Source organism: Argopecten irradians, chromosome 1 (assembly GCF_041381155.1).
Source record: "Argopecten irradians isolate NY chromosome 1, Ai_NY, whole genome shotgun sequence".
Lineage (NCBI taxonomy): Eukaryota > Metazoa > Mollusca > Bivalvia > Pectinida > Pectinidae > Argopecten > Argopecten irradians.
The window spans coordinates 41,802,933-41,823,686 of record NC_091134.1 but is presented as its reverse complement, the minus strand read 5'-3'; the positions used below and the strand labels follow the sequence as shown (position 1 = coordinate 41,823,686).

The 20,754-nt window shown below is 34.4% G+C and overlaps 1 protein-coding gene and 1 long non-coding RNA gene across 2 annotated transcripts; one reads left to right on the top strand and one right to left on the bottom strand.

Moving 5' to 3' along the window:
• Nucleotides 1-3,505: 3,505 nt before the first annotated feature.
• On the top strand, nucleotides 3,506-4,129 carry LOC138326381 (uncharacterized). Its single transcript, XM_069272522.1, has one exon. The coding sequence runs from the start codon at nucleotides 3,506-3,508 to the stop codon at nucleotides 4,127-4,129; it is 624 nt and encodes a 207-aa protein (XP_069128623.1).
• Nucleotides 4,130-12,027: 7,898 nt separating this feature from the next.
• On the bottom strand, nucleotides 12,028-18,115 carry LOC138328323 (uncharacterized). The gene is made up of 3 exons (XR_011209190.1): nucleotides 17,114-18,115; nucleotides 16,583-16,683; nucleotides 12,028-16,274 (listed from the first exon to the last, which is right to left on the bottom strand). It is a non-coding gene; the product is annotated as an uncharacterized lncRNA (long non-coding RNA).
• Nucleotides 18,116-20,754: the final 2,639 nt, after the last annotated feature.

Here is a 20,754-nt window from a genome sequence, read left to right as displayed (position 1 = left end):
ATCGGTTTGGAAACAAACAGGGGATCCATTGTCATTTTATACTATAGCAAGCATGCATAGACCAGTAAACGTTGTATTATTGTAAGTTGAATAAGTTTTATTAACAAATGGAACTTTTATCTGCATATTCCCTATAAAAGGCCATTGCCTAATATGTGCACCGTAAAAGCTAACAATAATATCTATTTAATTGATTTAATTATAAAATGGATGTGTACATTTTGTACTTTGCTATACACGACCTTTGCCGTTTCGTCGATGGTATAAAAGTGCATTATTAAACTAGTAATTGCTTGTATAATAGGTTGGGGCACTTGAGCTGTCATAGGGATTCAAGCTAGTGGTGTTGTATTATTAGTCATTTAATATTAGACCCGATAATTTAAACTAAACGATTGTTGTTTAATGTTATAATTGCAAATCATTGGCATTTAATCAATGTTCATTTTATCGACTACACAAATATTTTAGTGTTTGGTTTAGTAACCATTACACAATTATTTGTGTTTTGTTAGCATAAAACGAAGCCATATCTCTATGTGTGTTTTTTTTAAAAAAATGTATATAGGTTAGAATGTCTGATGATAGCATTATCAAATTATTCGCTTCTTTAATTGATCATTTCTAGTATCAGTAATGTAAGTGGGTAACATGGGTCTTGAGCTGTATCGAAAAAGGGTATATGTGTCGGTATTCCTATTGTCTATTATTAGTATTGTTAAGTGCATACTAACTCTATTATTAACTATAATAGAAAGGCGATACTTATTATGAATTGCATGTTGTTCCGTTACGTAAAAGTCACAATATCGGTATCTGTCTGATTTTATTTTCGATAATTAGAAGAATTAAAAAAATATCCTGTTGTAAATCATGCAGAGATATGACTAAATCGAAGTCAAGATGGAAAGTAACGATTCGGAAATTTTTGATAAAAATCACAATAAATATTGAACATGGCTAAGTATGTTCCACTTTTCAAACAAGCCGAAGGTAGCCGACACTGTAACGTCTTTGCTGAGAACACCGTGTGACTACAGTAACTACGTGACGTCTTTCCGAACTCTTCCAAGAATGGGTCTGAACTTTTTGACTTCCGTTCGGCAACGATCGTAACTTCTTTAACGACCATTTAAGGCATGTTTGCAAGCATCGACTTTCAACAACTGCCGTACCAAATTTATTGAGAAATCATTATCAAAACTCTTAGTGTATCTAATCCTACTGTTACTGTTAATCGATGTTTGGTTTCTTCTGGATACAGCCTTCAAAGTCTTTTTATTGACTGTGATCTCTTATGATTTGAACATTGTGACCAATTATACATTGTAGACTTCGCATGATGTGATAATGATGGATTTTCAAGAACCGACAGAATATTTTAGAACCTTTCTTTATTGGTAAAAGAGAATGGTTTGAAGTTGAAATCAATTATTGTTTTACTTGCAAAACACAAATGGAGCCGTTTACACTTAAAAATGCTCCACCGCCGACAGAGCATAAATGGTACTCATCATTTTAACAATGATTTGTGTTTAATCGTATATATATGTATGTCTAATTAACAAAAAAGAAAACAAAAACAATATTGCATGCGAATATTGCATTCCATATAGGACATAGAGCCATTGAATTTTTTCGGGATGCAATTAATTATTTTTGATATTTTTATCTTGAAGTAAAATTGGAGACTCACTACCTCCATGGTCAGGTAATGATGTAAAGTTAGTAACTTTTGTAACTGAAGAAAAATACTAAAACGCCTGCTCCTGTTTTTGATGGAGAAAAAAATACCATTTGTCAGCGGTGGAGCATCTTTAATTTTCATTTTATTGTCTTGCATTAAAAACCTCTAGACGAAATCACCTTGTCGTGAGAACATCCTTTTCTTACAAATACACCTGTACAACGAGTAACGGGAACGAGTCGTGTCGGTCCATTACAATACTCAATAGTATGGTGGCCGGTTAGGGCCACCTCACAAACTCGCAACCTCGCGTTCTAAGTCGGGGTTGCGAGGTCGCGAGATCGCGAGATCGCGAGGCGAGACAGCGAGAGTGCGAGATTGCGAGGTAAGCTATGGAGGTTGGGAGGTGTTATAATTGATCACTGAAGGAATAGCTTTAATTTAATGTCTGTAGTACATTCTTGTTCATAAGTTTTTGTAGAGTGTTAGAAAGTTGTTCACTAAAGTTATAGCTTTGATTTTATGTCTGTAGTGTCATCTTGTTCATAAGTCTATGTAAAGTGTTAAATTGATACCTGAAGACAATTTTGGAAAAGCGCAATGTTGAATTAGTATAACATTGCAATACATACTATATATAATAATATAAGTCAAGTTGGGTGGTCATCCAACCAGATAAGATCTTGACTTCAACGGAGAAGTCGGTATTGGAGAGAGGTCTTAATTTTGCGATAAGTCCCAATAAATTACCCATTGTCGATTTAATCACGCGCATAGAGACAGCATGCAAATACACTCGGAGGCAGCTTCTCACTCACGTACATACTGTGTTAAGATCTTGAAAAACACCAAACTCCCTAAGTCTTTTATACCAGGGGATGACTGACATGCACTAACATCACTTAAGGCCGACGTGAACAACCTTATATTACCAGCTGATAAGGGACGGGCTACTGTGATCATGCCCAAGTCTATGTACCAAGAGAAGATCGGGGTAATCCTTAGTGATGGGTACATCTACAAGCCTCTTAAGACGGATCCTACTGCTAGATATACCACAAAACTAGTACAGCTTCTCAGGTCTTCTGACTATTGACCAGTATAGGTACTTACATCCTACATCCGCGGACGTCCCTAAGTTCTATGGTCTTCCTAAGGTACACAAGGAAGCTGTTCCTCTCATACCTATTGTAGCGTCTAGAGGCTCTATCACTTATAACACAGCTAGGTTCCTGGCGAAAATCCTATCTGTACTGGTAGGCCGTACAGCTCACCACACCAGGAACAGTACTGAACTAGTGAAAACACTATCACAGTATACCTGAGCGCAGATGAGTGTTTAGTGTTATACGATATGACTGCTCTGTCCACCAGTGTACCAGTACAAGAGAGCGTACTATCATCCGAAAGAGACTCGAGATGGATCAGGCGCTCGCCGAACGAACGACACTATCCTCCTAACAGATCACGGACTCCTGTTTGCCTAAGTACCACTTACTTCGTAATAGATGGTAAATTTTACCAACAAATGGAAGGTGCGGCTATGGGCTCCCCTTTCAGCCCGATCGTAGCCAACCTCTTCATAGAACACTTCGAGGAATTGGCTCTGAGGACCTTCCGGACAGCCCTAGGTATTGGGGGAGATGCGTGGATGATACCTTGGCAATCATATATAGCAATGTGGTAAACGATTTCACTGACCATCTTAGCAACCGTCACCCAGCCATTAAGTTCACAATCGAGAGGATGAAAGATAACTCGATCCTAGTACTAGACACGTACATTCGGCTTCGTGACGATTGATCCATTGTGTTCCGTATGTACCGTAAACCCACACACACCGACCAATATCTCAAACTCGACAGCCATCAACCGCTAGAACACAAACTGGGTGTTATAAGAACTCTGACCCATAGAGCCAACTCCATATACTCTATTCATCAGGCCAAAACGCAGGAAGAAGATCACCTGAAGAAAGTTCTCAGTGTTTCGGGCTATAGTAAGTGGGCTTGGGACCTCCCCAGAAGCAGGACCAAGACTACTGAACGGGCACACCAGCGCCAACCAGCCAAGGGACACATTACCAACCATACATCGGAGGTATTTCGGAGGCCATCATCCTGCAAAGAGGGAGTTACAGTGCACACGAAATACCATTCGAGGGATGCTGGTAGCACCATGTACAAGTCAGGGGCTATATACAAAATATCATGTGTTGACTGTTCATCAACATATGTGGGAGAGACGGAAAGACCACTCCGTAAACTAATGGCTGAACACCACGGAGATTCGTCTCCTGTTGGGGCCCATATGAGAAACCACTACATTTTCACAACAGACAGCATCAGAGTATTGGACCAAGATTCACGCTGGTTCCAACGTGGTGCAAAGGAGGCCATTTACGTCGCAGCCTCCAAGCCTGACCTCAACCAGGATAGATAACGCCACATCGTGCCCGCAGCCTATGCCAGTCTTGTTCAGTCACATGACTTAGGGTTAATCACCTGTCATGTGACTGAACACCACTAAGTATGTCCCCTGTCATTAGGGCTGAAGAAGCCTGCTGGATAGCAGGTGAAAGCTACCTGTAAGTAGAATGTTTGTTGAGTGAACCAGTTTAAACTTCGGTATATAATTATTAAAATATACGTTTAGTTAACTCCAGGGACTATTGCTGATGTGAGAATAATGTGACTCATCAATTTTTTATACAAATTATGTTTCAGGGGAGATATCCGTGTGTCTATAGTGAAAAACGTATTGCAAATTATATGAGTTCAACTTAAGTACATTTATACTTCTCACCCTCTGGCGTCAATGTCCGAATGAAAAAAACATATTATATGTGCTATTTCTGTGATCCTATAGATACAGTAAACGATGGTTACATCGAATCAATGGATATAATGCAGTAATTTTCATGTTCTGTCAAAAATAATACATGATATATTTATAATGTCATAGAACCAACTATGCTTGCAACGAATAGATTTAGTTGGCCCCACGCGGTTCGTTATAGCCATGTTTTACTGCACTGTTCCCTGTATTTTTGTTACATTGGTTTTATGTCGAAATACAACCTGTTGCTAGCTTATGTGATGTATGTGTGATAAATTCGACTCGAAATAAAGATTCATGGATATTTTGTATCTTGAATTGTTTGTTAAGGTTGTAGATGTAATGAATATTCCTGACTGCCAACGAGTAATTTCGATATAGCTTTAGTGTATAGGGTTCAATCATCAATCAGTTGTAACGATTTTATTGTTTTTTAATAAAAAAAAAAGCTGACAGAGAAGAGTATTTCGTCTTTGTTTGGTAGCACTTTTGCTCCCACTACATTCCTTTTTGTTTATGATATAACTCACTCGTTAATCAGAAATATACATACACATGTGTTGTCACCTGATCTCCATGTTTGATTTTCTGACAAGATAATGAGCCATGCGAAGTTCTTTGTTACCAAACCTGTGGTTTAATTCTGATAACACAAGATGCCATAAGGTGCACATATCATATGCTAAATTACAGGGGTTCCGATCACTTACGACTTCTACACCCCTGGACTAGCTATCTCATAGTAAAACTGGAGGCAACAGAACAGAACAGGTAATTTAGTTGTTTGATGTACATCGATGAATGATACACTGTGGTCGACTGTGTGGCTTTGATGTTAGAGTCGCCCTCTCTGTAGTCTTCAAAGGAAATCTTTGCTAGCCTGTGATTGGTCAATTTTTTACCGCTGAGCTGCCTTCAATTTCACTATGAGATAGTCCAGGGGTGTAGAGATCGTAAATGATCGGAACTCCTGGGGTATCGAGGATGTGTAGAGATCGTAAGTGATCGGAACCCCTGGAGTATCGAGGATGTTGCCGGCCGGACATCGGACGATGTTTAAACGATATGTGAAGTCTATTTTGCCGATTATGAAATTCTACGGGATATCGGAGATATTTTAACTTCGAACTAAAACTCTTGGGGGACGTCCCCGATGCTGTCTAAGAGCCCCGGACACCGGCCGGCCATGTCTGGTGTCCGACCGGAGACCAGGCAAAATGGCTAAAATTCATGCCGGGAGTACATCATAATCGGAAGGGGTTGTGACCAAAGCATAAGTACTGAACTATACGGACGTCCACTTTAAATACCGCATTCCTTGTTATCATCGTCGCATAATTCTACAAGAAAATAGACATCTTGTGCACTGATCAGAAACTTAAATTATTCTCATACAAAATTAAAGATCATATACAGGTGTTTGGCTCTGTAGATATTCACTCTCTCTCTCTCTACTATAGAATTACATACGTATACAGAGTCTGTATACACCTGTGGTTTGCATTTTAAGTTTCCGCACTCGTGATATGTTTGTTAAGTATACGTGTATATCAATGTATTCGGTATAATTTCAGAGACTTTTACGACTTTGATTTTCGATATTTGATTTTAAATATGAAACGACGTATTGCAAAATATTATTAACTTGTGAAAGAGCCAAGCCTGTGGAATTTCCAGAATATCCGTGGAGAAACAATATTGCTAGATAAGATTAAAAAATGTTTAACTGTATTCAATTTATTTATAAATATTTTTGTCCGGATACCCTGACATGTGGTATATTGGAATTTCAGTCGAAAAACTGCATTAACAACTGATTGAGATAAGTCAGGATTTGTTTCACTCTTATCTTTGATTAATTTTCATAAATATATTAATTGCTATCTCTACTAACGAAGAGAGAAACAATCTCAATATTTTTTTTTCTAATGTGCTGTTCGCAGCTATATTTATTCATTTATTTATATTTTTGTTAGAAAGTACTTCCATGTATATACTGATTACCTGATACTCACCAATTTACCATTCATATTATGTATTGATACTGTACAGGTAACTAAATTTCTACATAAAATGCGGGCTTAAAGCCACACTATACGTAACTATCGACAAAAATTCAAGTTAAATTCGACTCCGATGTTGTTAGTATTTGTAGATGTAGTTGAAATTAAGATATATTAAAGAATATTTATAATGATTTTTAATAACTTTGGTACAGCAGTTGTTGAAAGTCGATACATGTAAACATGCCTTCATTTTAAACTGGTCGCCATAGAAGTTACGATTATTGCCGAACGGAAGTCGGAAAGTTCATGACCCGTTTTCGGAAGAGTTCGCACGGACGTTACGTAGTTACGGTAGTCACATGACATTCTCGGCAACGACGTTACCATGTCGGCTAACTTCGGCTTGTTTGACTAAGTGGGACCCACCTAGCGATAGGATTTTTTTTCCGACATTCTTCTAAATCATGAAAAAAATAAGAAAGATACGGATATTGGGCCTTTAATGAACCGTAGTTTATTGAGAGTTTCCGCAAATATACGTGGTGACGTCGGCAAAAAATGTGCGTAACTTTATAACGTCATGTATTCCGACGTCATAATCGCCGCATCTGGGCCCGTTTCGTCAGTCGCCGTCACATATTAGGGAAACGCACTTGCTGAAGGGGACTATGTTCAAATCGTCCGAATGTACGAAGTATGTCGGAGTCTCTTCGATAGGTCAATGTCCAGCTGAAGAGTCCATCATATGCCTTGATATGTTTGCGCCTTTGACACATCGGTTCTTTGTTATAAAAAATCCATATTTGTTCTGGTCTCATCTTCACTGGAGTTTCGGGAAGGGAACGAATGTAAAATATCACTGCATCACTATCGTGATAGTTTCGGTAAGGGAACTAATGTAAAAATATCACTTCATCCTAATCGTAATAGTTTCGATTGTTTCCAATAGACACAGAGCAGTTGCTTGGGCACCCATGAAATATTTCTCCGACCTCTTTGAAATGGGGAGGAGGGTTGTAATAGTGAACGTGGATTTGTCTGCTCGAGGCTGACGTTTTATGTGATTCCATATGGTTTTCATGAATTTGTTTCTTAACTTTCTTGAAATTAAAAGAAACGTCTCCTTGAACATCTGGTTTTTAATCGGTCTTTAACGTATAATATACAGTGCAGGTGTATAATGCCATCAGTAGTACACTTGCAATAAAACACCTGAAAGAAACAAAGATAATGATAAGGACTTTATTACACAAATTAATTAAAACAATTAACCATGCTATTGTAAAACGGCAATGCAATGTAGGCTTATATAATTTAAATCTTATTTGTGCTATTTCATGCATCTGATGATATGATTGTTTACCATCAGCCAAAGTGCATGAAAATTTGTAAACAAACACTTAATCTAAAAAAAATATATCTAAATATATAGAATATAATATTTCAATATATGAATACAACACTAAAACATTCATTTGAATATTTGCGAAATACCGTAAGAGAAGACACAAGAAATATGTCACCGATCACATGCGCAATTCTGTTTCATTTTAAGGGATTGTATTTTGACTCAGTCCTAATAACAGATTTTATACATTTACCGTAAACAGCCTGATAAAACTTAGAATACTGTCGCAAGAATTTGCCCTTTGCTACTTTGGGATTAAGGTATAATACCATTTTATGTAATGATATACACGTGTATTTACATAACCAGTGACAGTTTTATATTTAGTGTTTCGATGACAGTACGATTTACCCAATCAAAACTAGCAGACAAATAAACAGGCAGACTAAGTACACAAAGCGGTAAAAACGTACGAATGGTCTTCGATATGAAAGTCAAAGATCAATGTAAAATGTTGATGTTGTGTATATAACTGTAGCGGGATTGGACTGGGTATTATCGATTCAGTTGAATTTCACGTCATTTTCCCCCATGAATTTCACGTGAAATTCACGTGAAGAAGTGTTGCCTGTGTACCAGTTCTTAAAACTTTTACCAGAATCGGTGTCGTTTAAATATTTCGATTAATGTTTATTATTCTGGCAAAATTCTCGAGTCATGGAAGGAATAAAAAATCCTACCTATTGCGCGAAGCCCCAAAAAGGATACTATGGAGAAGCTAATGATGATCGTCCTATTTCGCTTACGGGTTGCATTTGTAAAGCATTTGAACGTAGATGTATGATAAACGCAATATAATTTTGGTTTCTTGAATCAAACAATACTTTTTGATTGTTTGTTTGTTTGAATAATTAACGTCCTATTAACAGCTATGGTCATTTAAGGACGGCCTCCTATGTATGCGATGTGTTGCGTGTATGTTGTGCGAGGTCCGTGTTTTGGGAGACTGCGGTATATTCATGTTGTGTCTTCTTGTATAGTGGAACTGTTGCCCTTTTTATAGTGCTATATCACTGAAGCATGCCGCCGAAGACACCAAGCAACACACCCCACCCGGTCACATTATACTGACAACGGGCGAACCACTCGTCCCACTCCCTGTATGCTGAGCGCTAAGCAGGAGCAGAAACTACCACTTTTATAGACTTTGATGTGTCTCGACCAGGGGACAGAACCCAGAGCCTTCCTCACAGTGGCGAACGCTCAACTCAAGGCCTGCGTGTACGTACAAGTTAGTATCTTCTACGCATTACTTAGTATCTTGTGCGAACAACTTTTATTATGTTTTTTTTTGTATTTTGTATCAACAAGTTATTATTTTCCACGAATAACTTAAATATATTATCTTATACGTACAACTTATTATCTTGTGCGAACAAGTTATAGTCTTGTACGTACAGGATAGAAACATGTTGACAGATGTAACAGATATTGATGTCATGCTTGTATAGCAGTCAGCCATTTAAATTACTTTTAATCCCTTGCGAGATGATATTCATGACTTGATAAATGTTCATGAATGATTCATGAACTTTCAAGAATATTAGCAGATTGTGGTTCATCGAAATTTTTATTTATCAATGACTCTCATAAACTCTTTATGAAGTTTTATGAATCCATGAAACATTCGTGATTGATCCATGTGTCAAGAATTTTGTTCATGAAGTTTTATGCATAACTAATATTCATTAAAATTATTCAAAATAAATGGAAATTGCATAATTGATATTCATTGAAATTCTTCATTCACTTTGAAAATTTTTAATGAATATCAGTTATGCATAAAACTTCATGAATGATTCTTGACATGATATTTCATTCATTTTGATGAATTTTAATCTATATCCACTGAAGTCAAATAACTTGTCACAAGATCACATGAGCCAGAAGACTTCTATATGTATTTTCCTCCAAAGCAGTCACAATCAAAAATTTATCTTAAATTAGCTCTACTCATTATAGATATTAATATATGGATTATACCTATTATCATAAGAATTTGTTTCCTCATATAATGAATTGATTCCAATAGAATTTCCATTTGTTTAATAAAAAATTCTTAGCAATTTACCATTTGAATTATATTGAAAAATCAATACGGCGTTTCAAGGATTTTGCTTTAAACTCAATCAGAATACTATATTCAATTGTTAAACTAGTTTGTTAATCGTATGCTCAGGTTTCGTTTCAGAGCCATGTGAAGCTACCGAACCACTGACAATCATGGACCCCCAGAGTTCATGAATTCAGATGCCGCTGACTCCAACTTGCATCCATGAAACTTCATGAACCCAACACTAACCGGACTAGAGTTCACGAATAATAATAAATTGATCCAGTTCATTAATTTTCATGAATATTCATTAATACTACAGCGAGTTGTAGTTCATGAATAACTCATGAATTGGCATGAATAGGCTGTTCATGAATGTTAATGATTTAATGAAAAGATATTAAAAGAGATTCATGAATATCCATGCAACATCTTTCCTAAAATTATTTATAAAGTTTTAAGTTCATGAATTGCATGACAATATTTCTGGATAATTGATGAATATTAAAGAATTTCCTTCATGAAACCTCAACATCTCGCAGGGTAATTATATTATTAAAGATTAGGATGATTTTGAGATTAGACTCAAGTTATGTTGGTGAAAGAAGATCTGTAAAAACAAACTTAGGTTTTGTTTAATTTTCCCGCAGACACAGAAGTTTTGTGGAAGATGATTAAATAACGCTATAATAACTTTCATAATTACCATACATTTCGGCAAAATAGTGAAACTAGTCACAGCCACCGAAAACTGCCCAACATGGGATTCAAAATGAAGAGCTAGAAGTGGAGAGCGATATATTACCACAAGCCTCTGGGTCACGACCGCTGGTCGGTTTGTTTTCGCCGAGTCCTCCGGCTTTCCTCCACCAACAAACCAGGCATGTCCTAACAGCAGCCTGGCGGTTAAGAGAACGTTAATTATATATAAACTAACATGTCAAACATCATTTGTTTATATTTACCTAAAAAAATGATGATCCAGACACGCACATTTTGGTAGCATGGTGAATACACATTTATCTCACAGCCCTCGGTTTAGAGTGCGAATGTTTTGATATACTTTTAGGCATATGTTATGTACATACGTGGACGTATATACTTAGTATTTATATTTGTCTGTCAATTTAAAGGAGTCTCACAAATTAATGATATCTAAAAAGCTTGTAGAAAATAGATGGTATTATAAACATGCTGTAGTGAGTGTGTAATGATTGTGTTACATATATATATACAGGTATCATAAATATTATATACAAACAGGAAATCATTTATAATGTTGCTAAAGAGTTTGATATTGGCCCTCGAGTATACTACCTATACACGGTAACAGTTAAATGTCTGCCGTCACAGATCAGAAAATCACACCTTTATACTACAGCAGGGGGCTGTCAGCCTGTAATTTGAAAGTGTTTTATAACATACACCGATCATATATATGTATATATGAGGAAAGACCATCTAGATTTCCTCACTGAAACTGCTAACCTTGGTCATTTGAACATCTAAAATCGAACATGTACACATTAATGAAACTTAATGCCTTATTTCTGACTTAACTCTGTTCAGATGTACAATATACATGCGTCATACTTCCAGTCAAACTCAACTTATTTCAGATATACAATGTATACACTATTTCACTGCACTATATATATATATATATATATATATATGTATAATAAATCTTTAAAAAAGTGTTGGGGTGATTGTCCCTAAAAACTGATAGCTATTGATCGAGGCAGGTTGAAGACAATTGATCAAAACTTCAACTGTCACTATCAATAGTTGAAAATGATATGGTTTTAGATTGTATATGTTACATGTAATTAGCATTATAACTATAAAGAACTATGGAATAATATGACAGGTAAATGGAGTAAGTAAACATGTTTATAATGATCACACAAATTCATGGCACTTCACTTTCATCCCCGGTAATGATAAACTCCTCGGTAATGATGCTTATAATACAGTCATTCAGTTAAACTCCCTGGTAATAATGCTTATATAACAAAGTCATTCAGTTGTTCTCCAGAGGTTTGTTATATCAGTGTTTTTATGTATGCTCTTATTCTAACTTAACTTTCAGTAAAATAACAAATATGTAGCAGATATACATATCTGTTTTAAAACTTTTCCAAAACTTTCATCATTAATCAATTGTACTATCGATAATCAATCCGTTTGATTAATCCAATGTGATTTTTCTGTCAGAATCTCAACAGTAATCTCTTATCATAGAGGTACACCTCACCCTGGCTAAACAATGAACAATTAATTTACTCATCCATGCATTTCTGATCATGCCTCTATTCTGACTTAACTGAATCCACATGTACATTTTAAAACTCATATATGTTGACCTTCATTACTGACTCAATTGTATCAATATTTACAACATACATCAACTCATCCATGTATCACACCTACATTCGTGATTCATATATTCTTTACAAATACATATATGTATGTAAAAAAAGTAACTCTGCACATAAATTTACTTCATACCAATCATGCATGCAAATATTACCTATGACCTAGTTATGCATGACTGTATTGTAAGCACATCTGTTAACCTAAAACATTTTGTAAATCAAACGACACTCTTCAATCTTTATATAATGTAATAATCTATTATGCATATAAACGGAGCCCGTTGATTAACCTAAGTCTAGTTCAGTCCTTCACCCCCCTGTTTCTACAAACTAGCTGCAGTCTCTGTACAGTATACCTAGCTACCATTAATGTATTTACCATATAGCATTTTGCTTCTTATCATCACATTCATGCATACTATTTTGTGTTTTCTATATCTGAATTTATTTTATCTGTTCATACGCTTATATCGCAGTGTTAGCGTTTATTATATGACAAATTGCACAAAACAGATGGTTTCTGTTTCTTCATATGTGACATAAAACGAAATTATTTCTTGTATAAGATTAGGGTTATCGTTTGACACGATATCATATCCAAATTATACATTTATCATTATGAATTCTTTCCATGCATATTGCGACCGACATTAAATCTCAATGCTATATTGCTTCTCCATACCCATAATTAAAAACAACAACGATAATTGGTTGTGATATTTGGCAATTAAACGTATTTATTAAGTTAGTTAAAACAGCTATTGATCCAAAAGTTAAATTGCACACGGCACATAGCTAATTTGATGTGAATTTTAGAGCAAAGCATCCATGTATATGATAAACAACGAATTGATGTAAAATAGGCCCGAGAAAACAAATCTATAGAGGGATATAGGGTGTTTTCTCTGGCCTATACTACACCAACGGTTGGTTATCCAACTTAAAAAAATCCACTTATGAATCTCATCAATTGCAACAATCCAACTATCCAACTGTTGGACAGTTGAAAAGAACTTAATTGGTTACACAGGTAAATCATGTTTATTCTATGGTCTAATGAAAACATACAGGCAAGGTTTATATATAGGTACACGTGCATTCCATTCGCCATATCATAGTTGCATAACAATTAAATTAGAATGGATTTGACTTGCAATTATAGTGATAACTAATCATTAGTTACACGCAACGGTCCCAAAAAGTTTCCCTGAATTTTATTCTTGAGGATATCAAATGAAGACTTAGATATTGAAGTACCCTATTTTCAGTGAAATTCATGATAAGAGAATTATAAATTCCAAAGGAGCAAAAGTGATCTTGGAATCCAATCCATGATAGGGAAAGAAACCCACCTTTAAAGAAAAGTTGCGAAAGATAACTTTAAAATGGGACATGTTTATACACCTTGACAATGCACTTATTGAGACGTGAGGTGTTATGCAGACAAAGAAAATTGTTTAAGGATACCACAGTGAAATGAACCTTTGAAATTGCATTGTCTGTTAATGTTCTCAAAGCTAAAAAAATATGCATATTTAACACCATCTGTTGGATATTTGACTATGCAACGATAATACTGATGAATAGTAAACTATCCAACTGGCCACCATTGGATAGTGAAACTATACATCTGGCGTATACAATGGATGACGTCACTGGAATTTTTTACAAGATACTCATGGGCCTTAACGGTCATCTGACTATTGTCAATAAAAAATATTGTAGTGGGAAACAATTAAGGCAATACAAATAACTCTTTTAATAGAAGAAGTTCATGTTCTGATATATTTGATGAATTAGCCCATGAATGAAGGTCCCTTGATCCCCACCACGCTACAATTCAATATCCAGTCTCTAGGACTCTTACTTATTTACACAAGAAGTTGTTTAAATACTTTTTTGACTTCTGTGATCTTGAATGAAAGGCAAGGTCATTCATTTGAACAAACTTGTTAGCCCTTCAGCCCAACATTCTACATGCCCAGTATCACTACAATGGACATTATGGTTCAAAGCTTTTAGCCTTTTCGAACCCTGTGACCTTTAATGAAGATGAAGGTAATTGACTTAAACAAAACCTATTAGCCCTTCATCCCAGCATGCCAGATACCAAATATTAGGTCTCTAGGTCTTTTAGTTATGCACAAGAACTTGTTTAAAATTTTAACTATTTGACCCCTATGACCTTAAATGAAGGTGAATGTCATTTATTTGCACAAGCGTGTTAGCCATTCATCCCAGCATGTCAAAGGCCAAATATCATGTCGCTAGGCCTATTAATTATTGAAAAGAAGTCGTTTAAAGATTATAGCCTAATTGACCCATGTGACCTTGAATGAAGATCAAGGTCATTTGAACAAACTAGGTAGCCCTTCATCACATCATGCTACATGCCCAATATATGTTCCCTGGGGATTCTGGTTTTTGAGGAGAATGCATTTAAATATTTAAACCTTTTTGACCCCTGTGACCTTGAATGAAGTTAAAGGTAATTTATTTGAACAAACTTATTAGCCATTTATCCCAGCATGCCACAGGCCCTATATCAGGTCTCTAGGCCACTTAGTTATTCACAAGAAGTTGTTTAAAGATATTAACCTATTTGACCCATGTGACCTTAAATGAAGGTCAAGGTCATTTAATTGAACAAACGTGGTAGCCATTCATCCAATTCACAGGCCTCTTAGGTATTCACAAGTATCGTTTAAAGATTTTAGCCTAATTGACCCCTGTTACCTTGAATGAAAATCAAGGTCATTCATATTAACAAACTTGGCAGCCCTTCATTTCAGAATGCCACAGGCTAAATATCATGTCGCTAGGCCTCTAAGTTATCCACAATAAGTTGTTTAAAAATTTAAGCCTATTTTACCCCTGTGACCTTGAATGAAGATCAAGGTCATTCATTTTAACGAACTTGGTAGCCCTTCATTCCAGCATGCCACAGGCTCAATATCATATACTTTGTCATATTTTAATTATTTTTTGTAAGAAATGGGGAGAAAATTTAAACATATTTTATTTGCTTTTAGAAAATGGACAAAGAGGATCGGGCAATAGATAATCCCTAAAAATAATGTTAATATTTCTCTGTAATATAATGACCACACAAAGACCCCAACCAATCCTCCATAATTGTAAAACACAACATTTATCCTTGATTCAACATACACATGTAATGAAATTTACTTCGAATGTAGTAATAACAAACTTAAATAAGAATTGCTTCCGATTTATTGACATTGTTGATAAATTATCTCCCTTTGACTGATGTCCAACACCAGAACTAGTATATTACTTATATATTTAAATTTTATACAATGTCATTACAATTTTATAAGTAAGCTTTTAATTGCCAGTAGAGGATATCAACATAAACCAGGTTCATAAAGAAAAATGCTAACAATTAGAAAATAAAAAAAAGAAATCCTGCTCAACGAATAATAAGGATTATCCTGTTTGTTCCTTGATAACTAGGTATTGTTTGTGTTTGCTGATATTTAAATTGGTTAAAAGGTGTTTATTTTGAGTCGAATTGAACAAAAAATAGAGAGATGTCATATGTTATGTAAACTGAAAATAATATAAAACAGTACAAAATCAAACCATATCACAAGATTTGAAGAAATAAATAACGTTTCCAAAAGCATCAGTCAACAATGTAAGACGTGTACTTTTTCGAGTAATATGGACAATCCTCACACAACAATTCATTTTTACTACAATTTTGCAGACTAGTGTATGAGTAAATGGAAGCCATCTTTACAATGTGTAGAACCGGTTACTTTGTGAAACATTCAAGATTCCATAGCTTCAAAAGATAATACTTAATTCCTCTTCATACATCTTCATTCTGCCCATCATTCATGACGCATGTCGTAAACAGCCGATTTCTTTTAATTACCTATAATGTAATAAAACCTTAATTTGTTTAAATGATATAATTGGTAATCTTACAACTATAATGTTTCTGTTAGGCATAGAAATGTGAAAATAATTTGACTTTTTTTCAACAGATACAATCAAAATTGTAATATGTGAATCAACGTACAGATGAATCAACTAGAAAAACAGTTTTTCTTATATGGTAAGTAAGCAAGCAGATGAAACATTTTATAAACAGAATAATGTTTCTAACAAGAATAACATTTATTTGTTTGCTTGTTTTCATTATTAAAAGGTTTTAATATTGAACATTTTAATTAAATGTACCATGGCTTTCTCGTTTTAGTGGCGAGCTCTGACACTATTAATTCGTATTTCACAATCTTCGTGGTGAATATTTGCCATCTCCTCCTCTGAATATCTTCCTTCTACATTAGAACGAAAGAAAAATATATTAAAGATATGTTCCTTTATACAATAAAACATTGCGTAGTTGAAGTCATCAATATCAAATTACAGATTAAATGTTATTAATAAAAGAAAAGTTATTTTTAACAAAGGGTGAATAATGTTCTATTACAGCATACTCGTTTAGTTTGGGTCTCATTCAATTACACACTGTCTTATTAGCACCAATTACACACTGTCTAATTAGTAAACATATGTTTTTCTGTTTGAATTTTAGTAAAATAGATAACATATGAGTACTAAAATTTAATATGGTTCTGATTGGTAACAACTTTTTTTTAAAATTCTATTTCTAATGGTATTTCTTCAGATATAGCCCTACGCATTAATGTTTCATTTCCTAACATTACAATACCATATTAATATTTCACAAAAATATTACTATTGTACCTCTGTATCTGTCACCTCTGCCGCATTGAGCGCATTGAAAGCTAATTCCATCAATGTTAACAAAATTCCATCGGGCTAAATCTAACACCCAAAACCACACTACATCTTTAAACGTATGTATTCGAAGCATTTCATTGTGATTTAGACTTTCATCCACCCGCCTCAAAGGGGTAGTCATCTGAAATGATAAAAATACGAACAGTGAATATTTTTTTTTTTCAAATATAAACAATGCCTGATCTAGAAGTTAATGAATGCGTGGAAATTAACATTGGTGTTCTAAATAAGCAAAAGAAAAAAAAGTATTCGTTTATTGATGAATTAACTGTTAGCATCATTATATGGGAAGTGTTTCTATGTGTATAATTTTGCTGAATATATCGGTGTATCTACGCTGACAATGGAGCCTTTTAACCATATTCAGAGAGACAATATCTTGATACACGTCAGTCTCAGGAGAGGTATTGACCTGATTTTAGGAAGAGAGAAATAATGGAAGACCCCAAATATGATCAATTTATTTCGCGTATTGATTTGTTAATTTGGTTAAACGTTCTATTAACAGCCAATGTTTTGTTTCTATTCAAACTGATTAAAATATCTTCCACGACTTAACACAACGTTTCCATAAGAGATACGATAACTTCCCAAATATTCCGGTGACCGTTCAAACTGACCACTTAAATTGCTTCTTCCATGATCCTGGAAGAAGTTTGGAAAGGAAATAATTTGCAAGAACTGTTTAAATCATTTTCATGTATATAGCCAAATCTACCAAAGAATGTGTATGCAGGATATGGCGAAATATCGTTTTCAGTTGATGTAACTATGTAGCTAAAATGTATTTGAACTGAAGCAGAGAGTATAAAGGTCATCGGAACGTCACCCATAATGGGATATTATCTATGATAGAGTGATGATAAGAATATGTATGTTAATCAGATTGGTTTATGTCTCACGACCCATCTACAGCCTGTGTCATTTAGGACTTAACTTTTAGTTTAAACTACAACGATGGTATTGTTAAAAACACACTATATACCTATTAATGACCTACAACAAAAGACGAACTGTTTCACAAATTAATGCCAAATGATGTTTCATTGTTTGAAATTTCAGACGAACTCCTTGATAGTCATAAAGTTCCAATGAGATACCACTGAAATTCAAAAATGTCTTAAAGTGAAAGCTAACCTCTGGTAAAGATACCATGATAAGTCATGAAATGTTGAGACATATGTGTTGTATCTGTATATGATTTATCATATAATTCCTATTTATTTTACCTCTTACTCAGTATATATATATATATTATATATTTATACCTATATATATAGTCGCAATCTGCATCTATATAGATGGGTTTTGCTACAACAGCAAAGAACTATCAAATGAAATGAATGTAGAACAATTCAACTTCATTCACATCAATTAAAAAAAGTCGAGATATACATTTGGACGTATTTAAAGCTTTGTATAGATATTTGCGTATATATGAGATATATATGATGATATATATATATATATACATTGAAAATGAGTCCCTTTGTTACTCTTCGTTGTAAACATCTTTTTGTTATTAAATAGTTAATTTGTAAAGTTACAAAGAAAATACAGTGAAACTTATTTAATCTTACATATCAAGTTGCATTATAAGCGCAAGCTAATGTTACCTCAAATGGTATGGATCTATTAGAGTTTGAAAGAATCACTATCCCAAAATTATCATCTATGTTTGAATTCAGATGGATCAAGATTCGTACGGTGTGAAAATAGATTGTTTACGAAGAATCAAAATGGCTGAAGACGATTACATTTCAGTAACAAACAGCTTGAGTCAGGACACTTGATGACGTTTTGTGAAAAAACGAGATTTTTGAAAGCGATTGTTCACACTATAGGATCAAATTAATTCATACAATCTTTTCTTTATAAGGAAAGTGTAAGCATAACATTATTTTTCGTGGGCGCAGCCATATTGACGTGTGTATGTGTACCATCGACCAATCAAATCTATGAAACGAAATCTCGTGCTGTTAAACGAGACTTCAAAACTTAAATCAAAACAAACTTTATTTTTACAGGTTGTCCTACTGAGGAAATTATCCTCATCAGATATCTATTAGGAGGTTAAAACAATAAAAATATTAATCGGTTCTTTTTTAAATGATTCAGTGCAATTAAGCCCATTGGAAAAATTAATACCGATTTCACCTATATTAATGTAAGGAAGCGGAATCGAACATAATAATTAGTATTGCTTGCATGTGATAGTATTCATTGTAATATATTTCATGGTGAAATTGATCGTCAATAATATTTTATTTTTTGATAAAGGATAATTAATTTTTTTTTGTAAAAGAATTTTTTATTACAATGTACAGAACTTTTTATTTCAATATACCTACCTCGCTTATCCCAATTTCATGTTCACGGTACAGCCAATGACATTCATTCGAATCATAAATATCCCAGAACATCTCCTTCCCGTGTTTCTGTTCCTGTTAAAAATCATGAAATCATTTACTCAGACTGCACTTACAGATAGTAAAAAACGATTATATTCTTACCAAGTTTGAGTGCTAAAAATCATACAAACATACATTTTTATACTTTCTACATATTTTAAAACGTTAACTAAGAATTAGTTTTCATAATTATTATACATTCATTCAAAAGTCTACTCTATACAAAATATAATTTTGTAGGCATACATTAAAACAACAATGAATGAACAACTCACTGTCCCATCGCTGGCTTAAATTGCGTAGTGTGCGGGGAGTAAAACGACTATTCAACACAACTCTATACCTAACACACACTGTCCCAACACTCCCGAATTTAAATAGTCTATATTCGTGAACGGGCATTAACGCTATTCTAAGTAAACCTTTATTACACATATGTTAAGTATTTCCAAATACCAATACTCTTTTCCATTTTGGAGTTCTGCCAAAACATACTACAAAAAAGTCCTTCCTTTAGAAATGTTCCTGCCAATTTGTATTTATCTATAAATACTTCATGAAGGATCATTTGATCACTCCATGGACTATACACAGACTTAAACAACCACTCAGCCGGGTGTTCATAATATACATGTTTAACAATATCACCAATCGTATCAATAGTAGATCGGCATAGTGCAAAAATAAGTAAATAAATATAATAAATAAAATAAATAGATATAATGATTTAAAAAAAACCTGTTTACCTTAATATTCTGATACACATGTTCTTCGGTCATGTCAGTACCTTCTTATTGTTACAAATACCTTTATATATATTAACCCTACAGTTTAGGTGATGAATCGACATTGGTAACAATACCCTGTGTTTACCTGTGGCTGTTGCCTACCTGACGGTCGGTCGCTAATCTGCACAGGAGTTACGTCCCTTCGCGAAAGATTATTCACAAAGGAAAATATAAATTATATTTCACGCATTTCAGTCTGAGCCTTCTTGTACAATTTATTGGCAGGCCAGTGATACGAAGCAATTTATATGTATTTATGGATGCGAAACTATCTATTGTACATAATTCAAACTAACAACCGGCACTATATGAATGAACAGTGCCTAGAGGTACCACCCTCTAATGCAGGTGAGTATTTATTATTATTTTTTATGTTTTTATTATC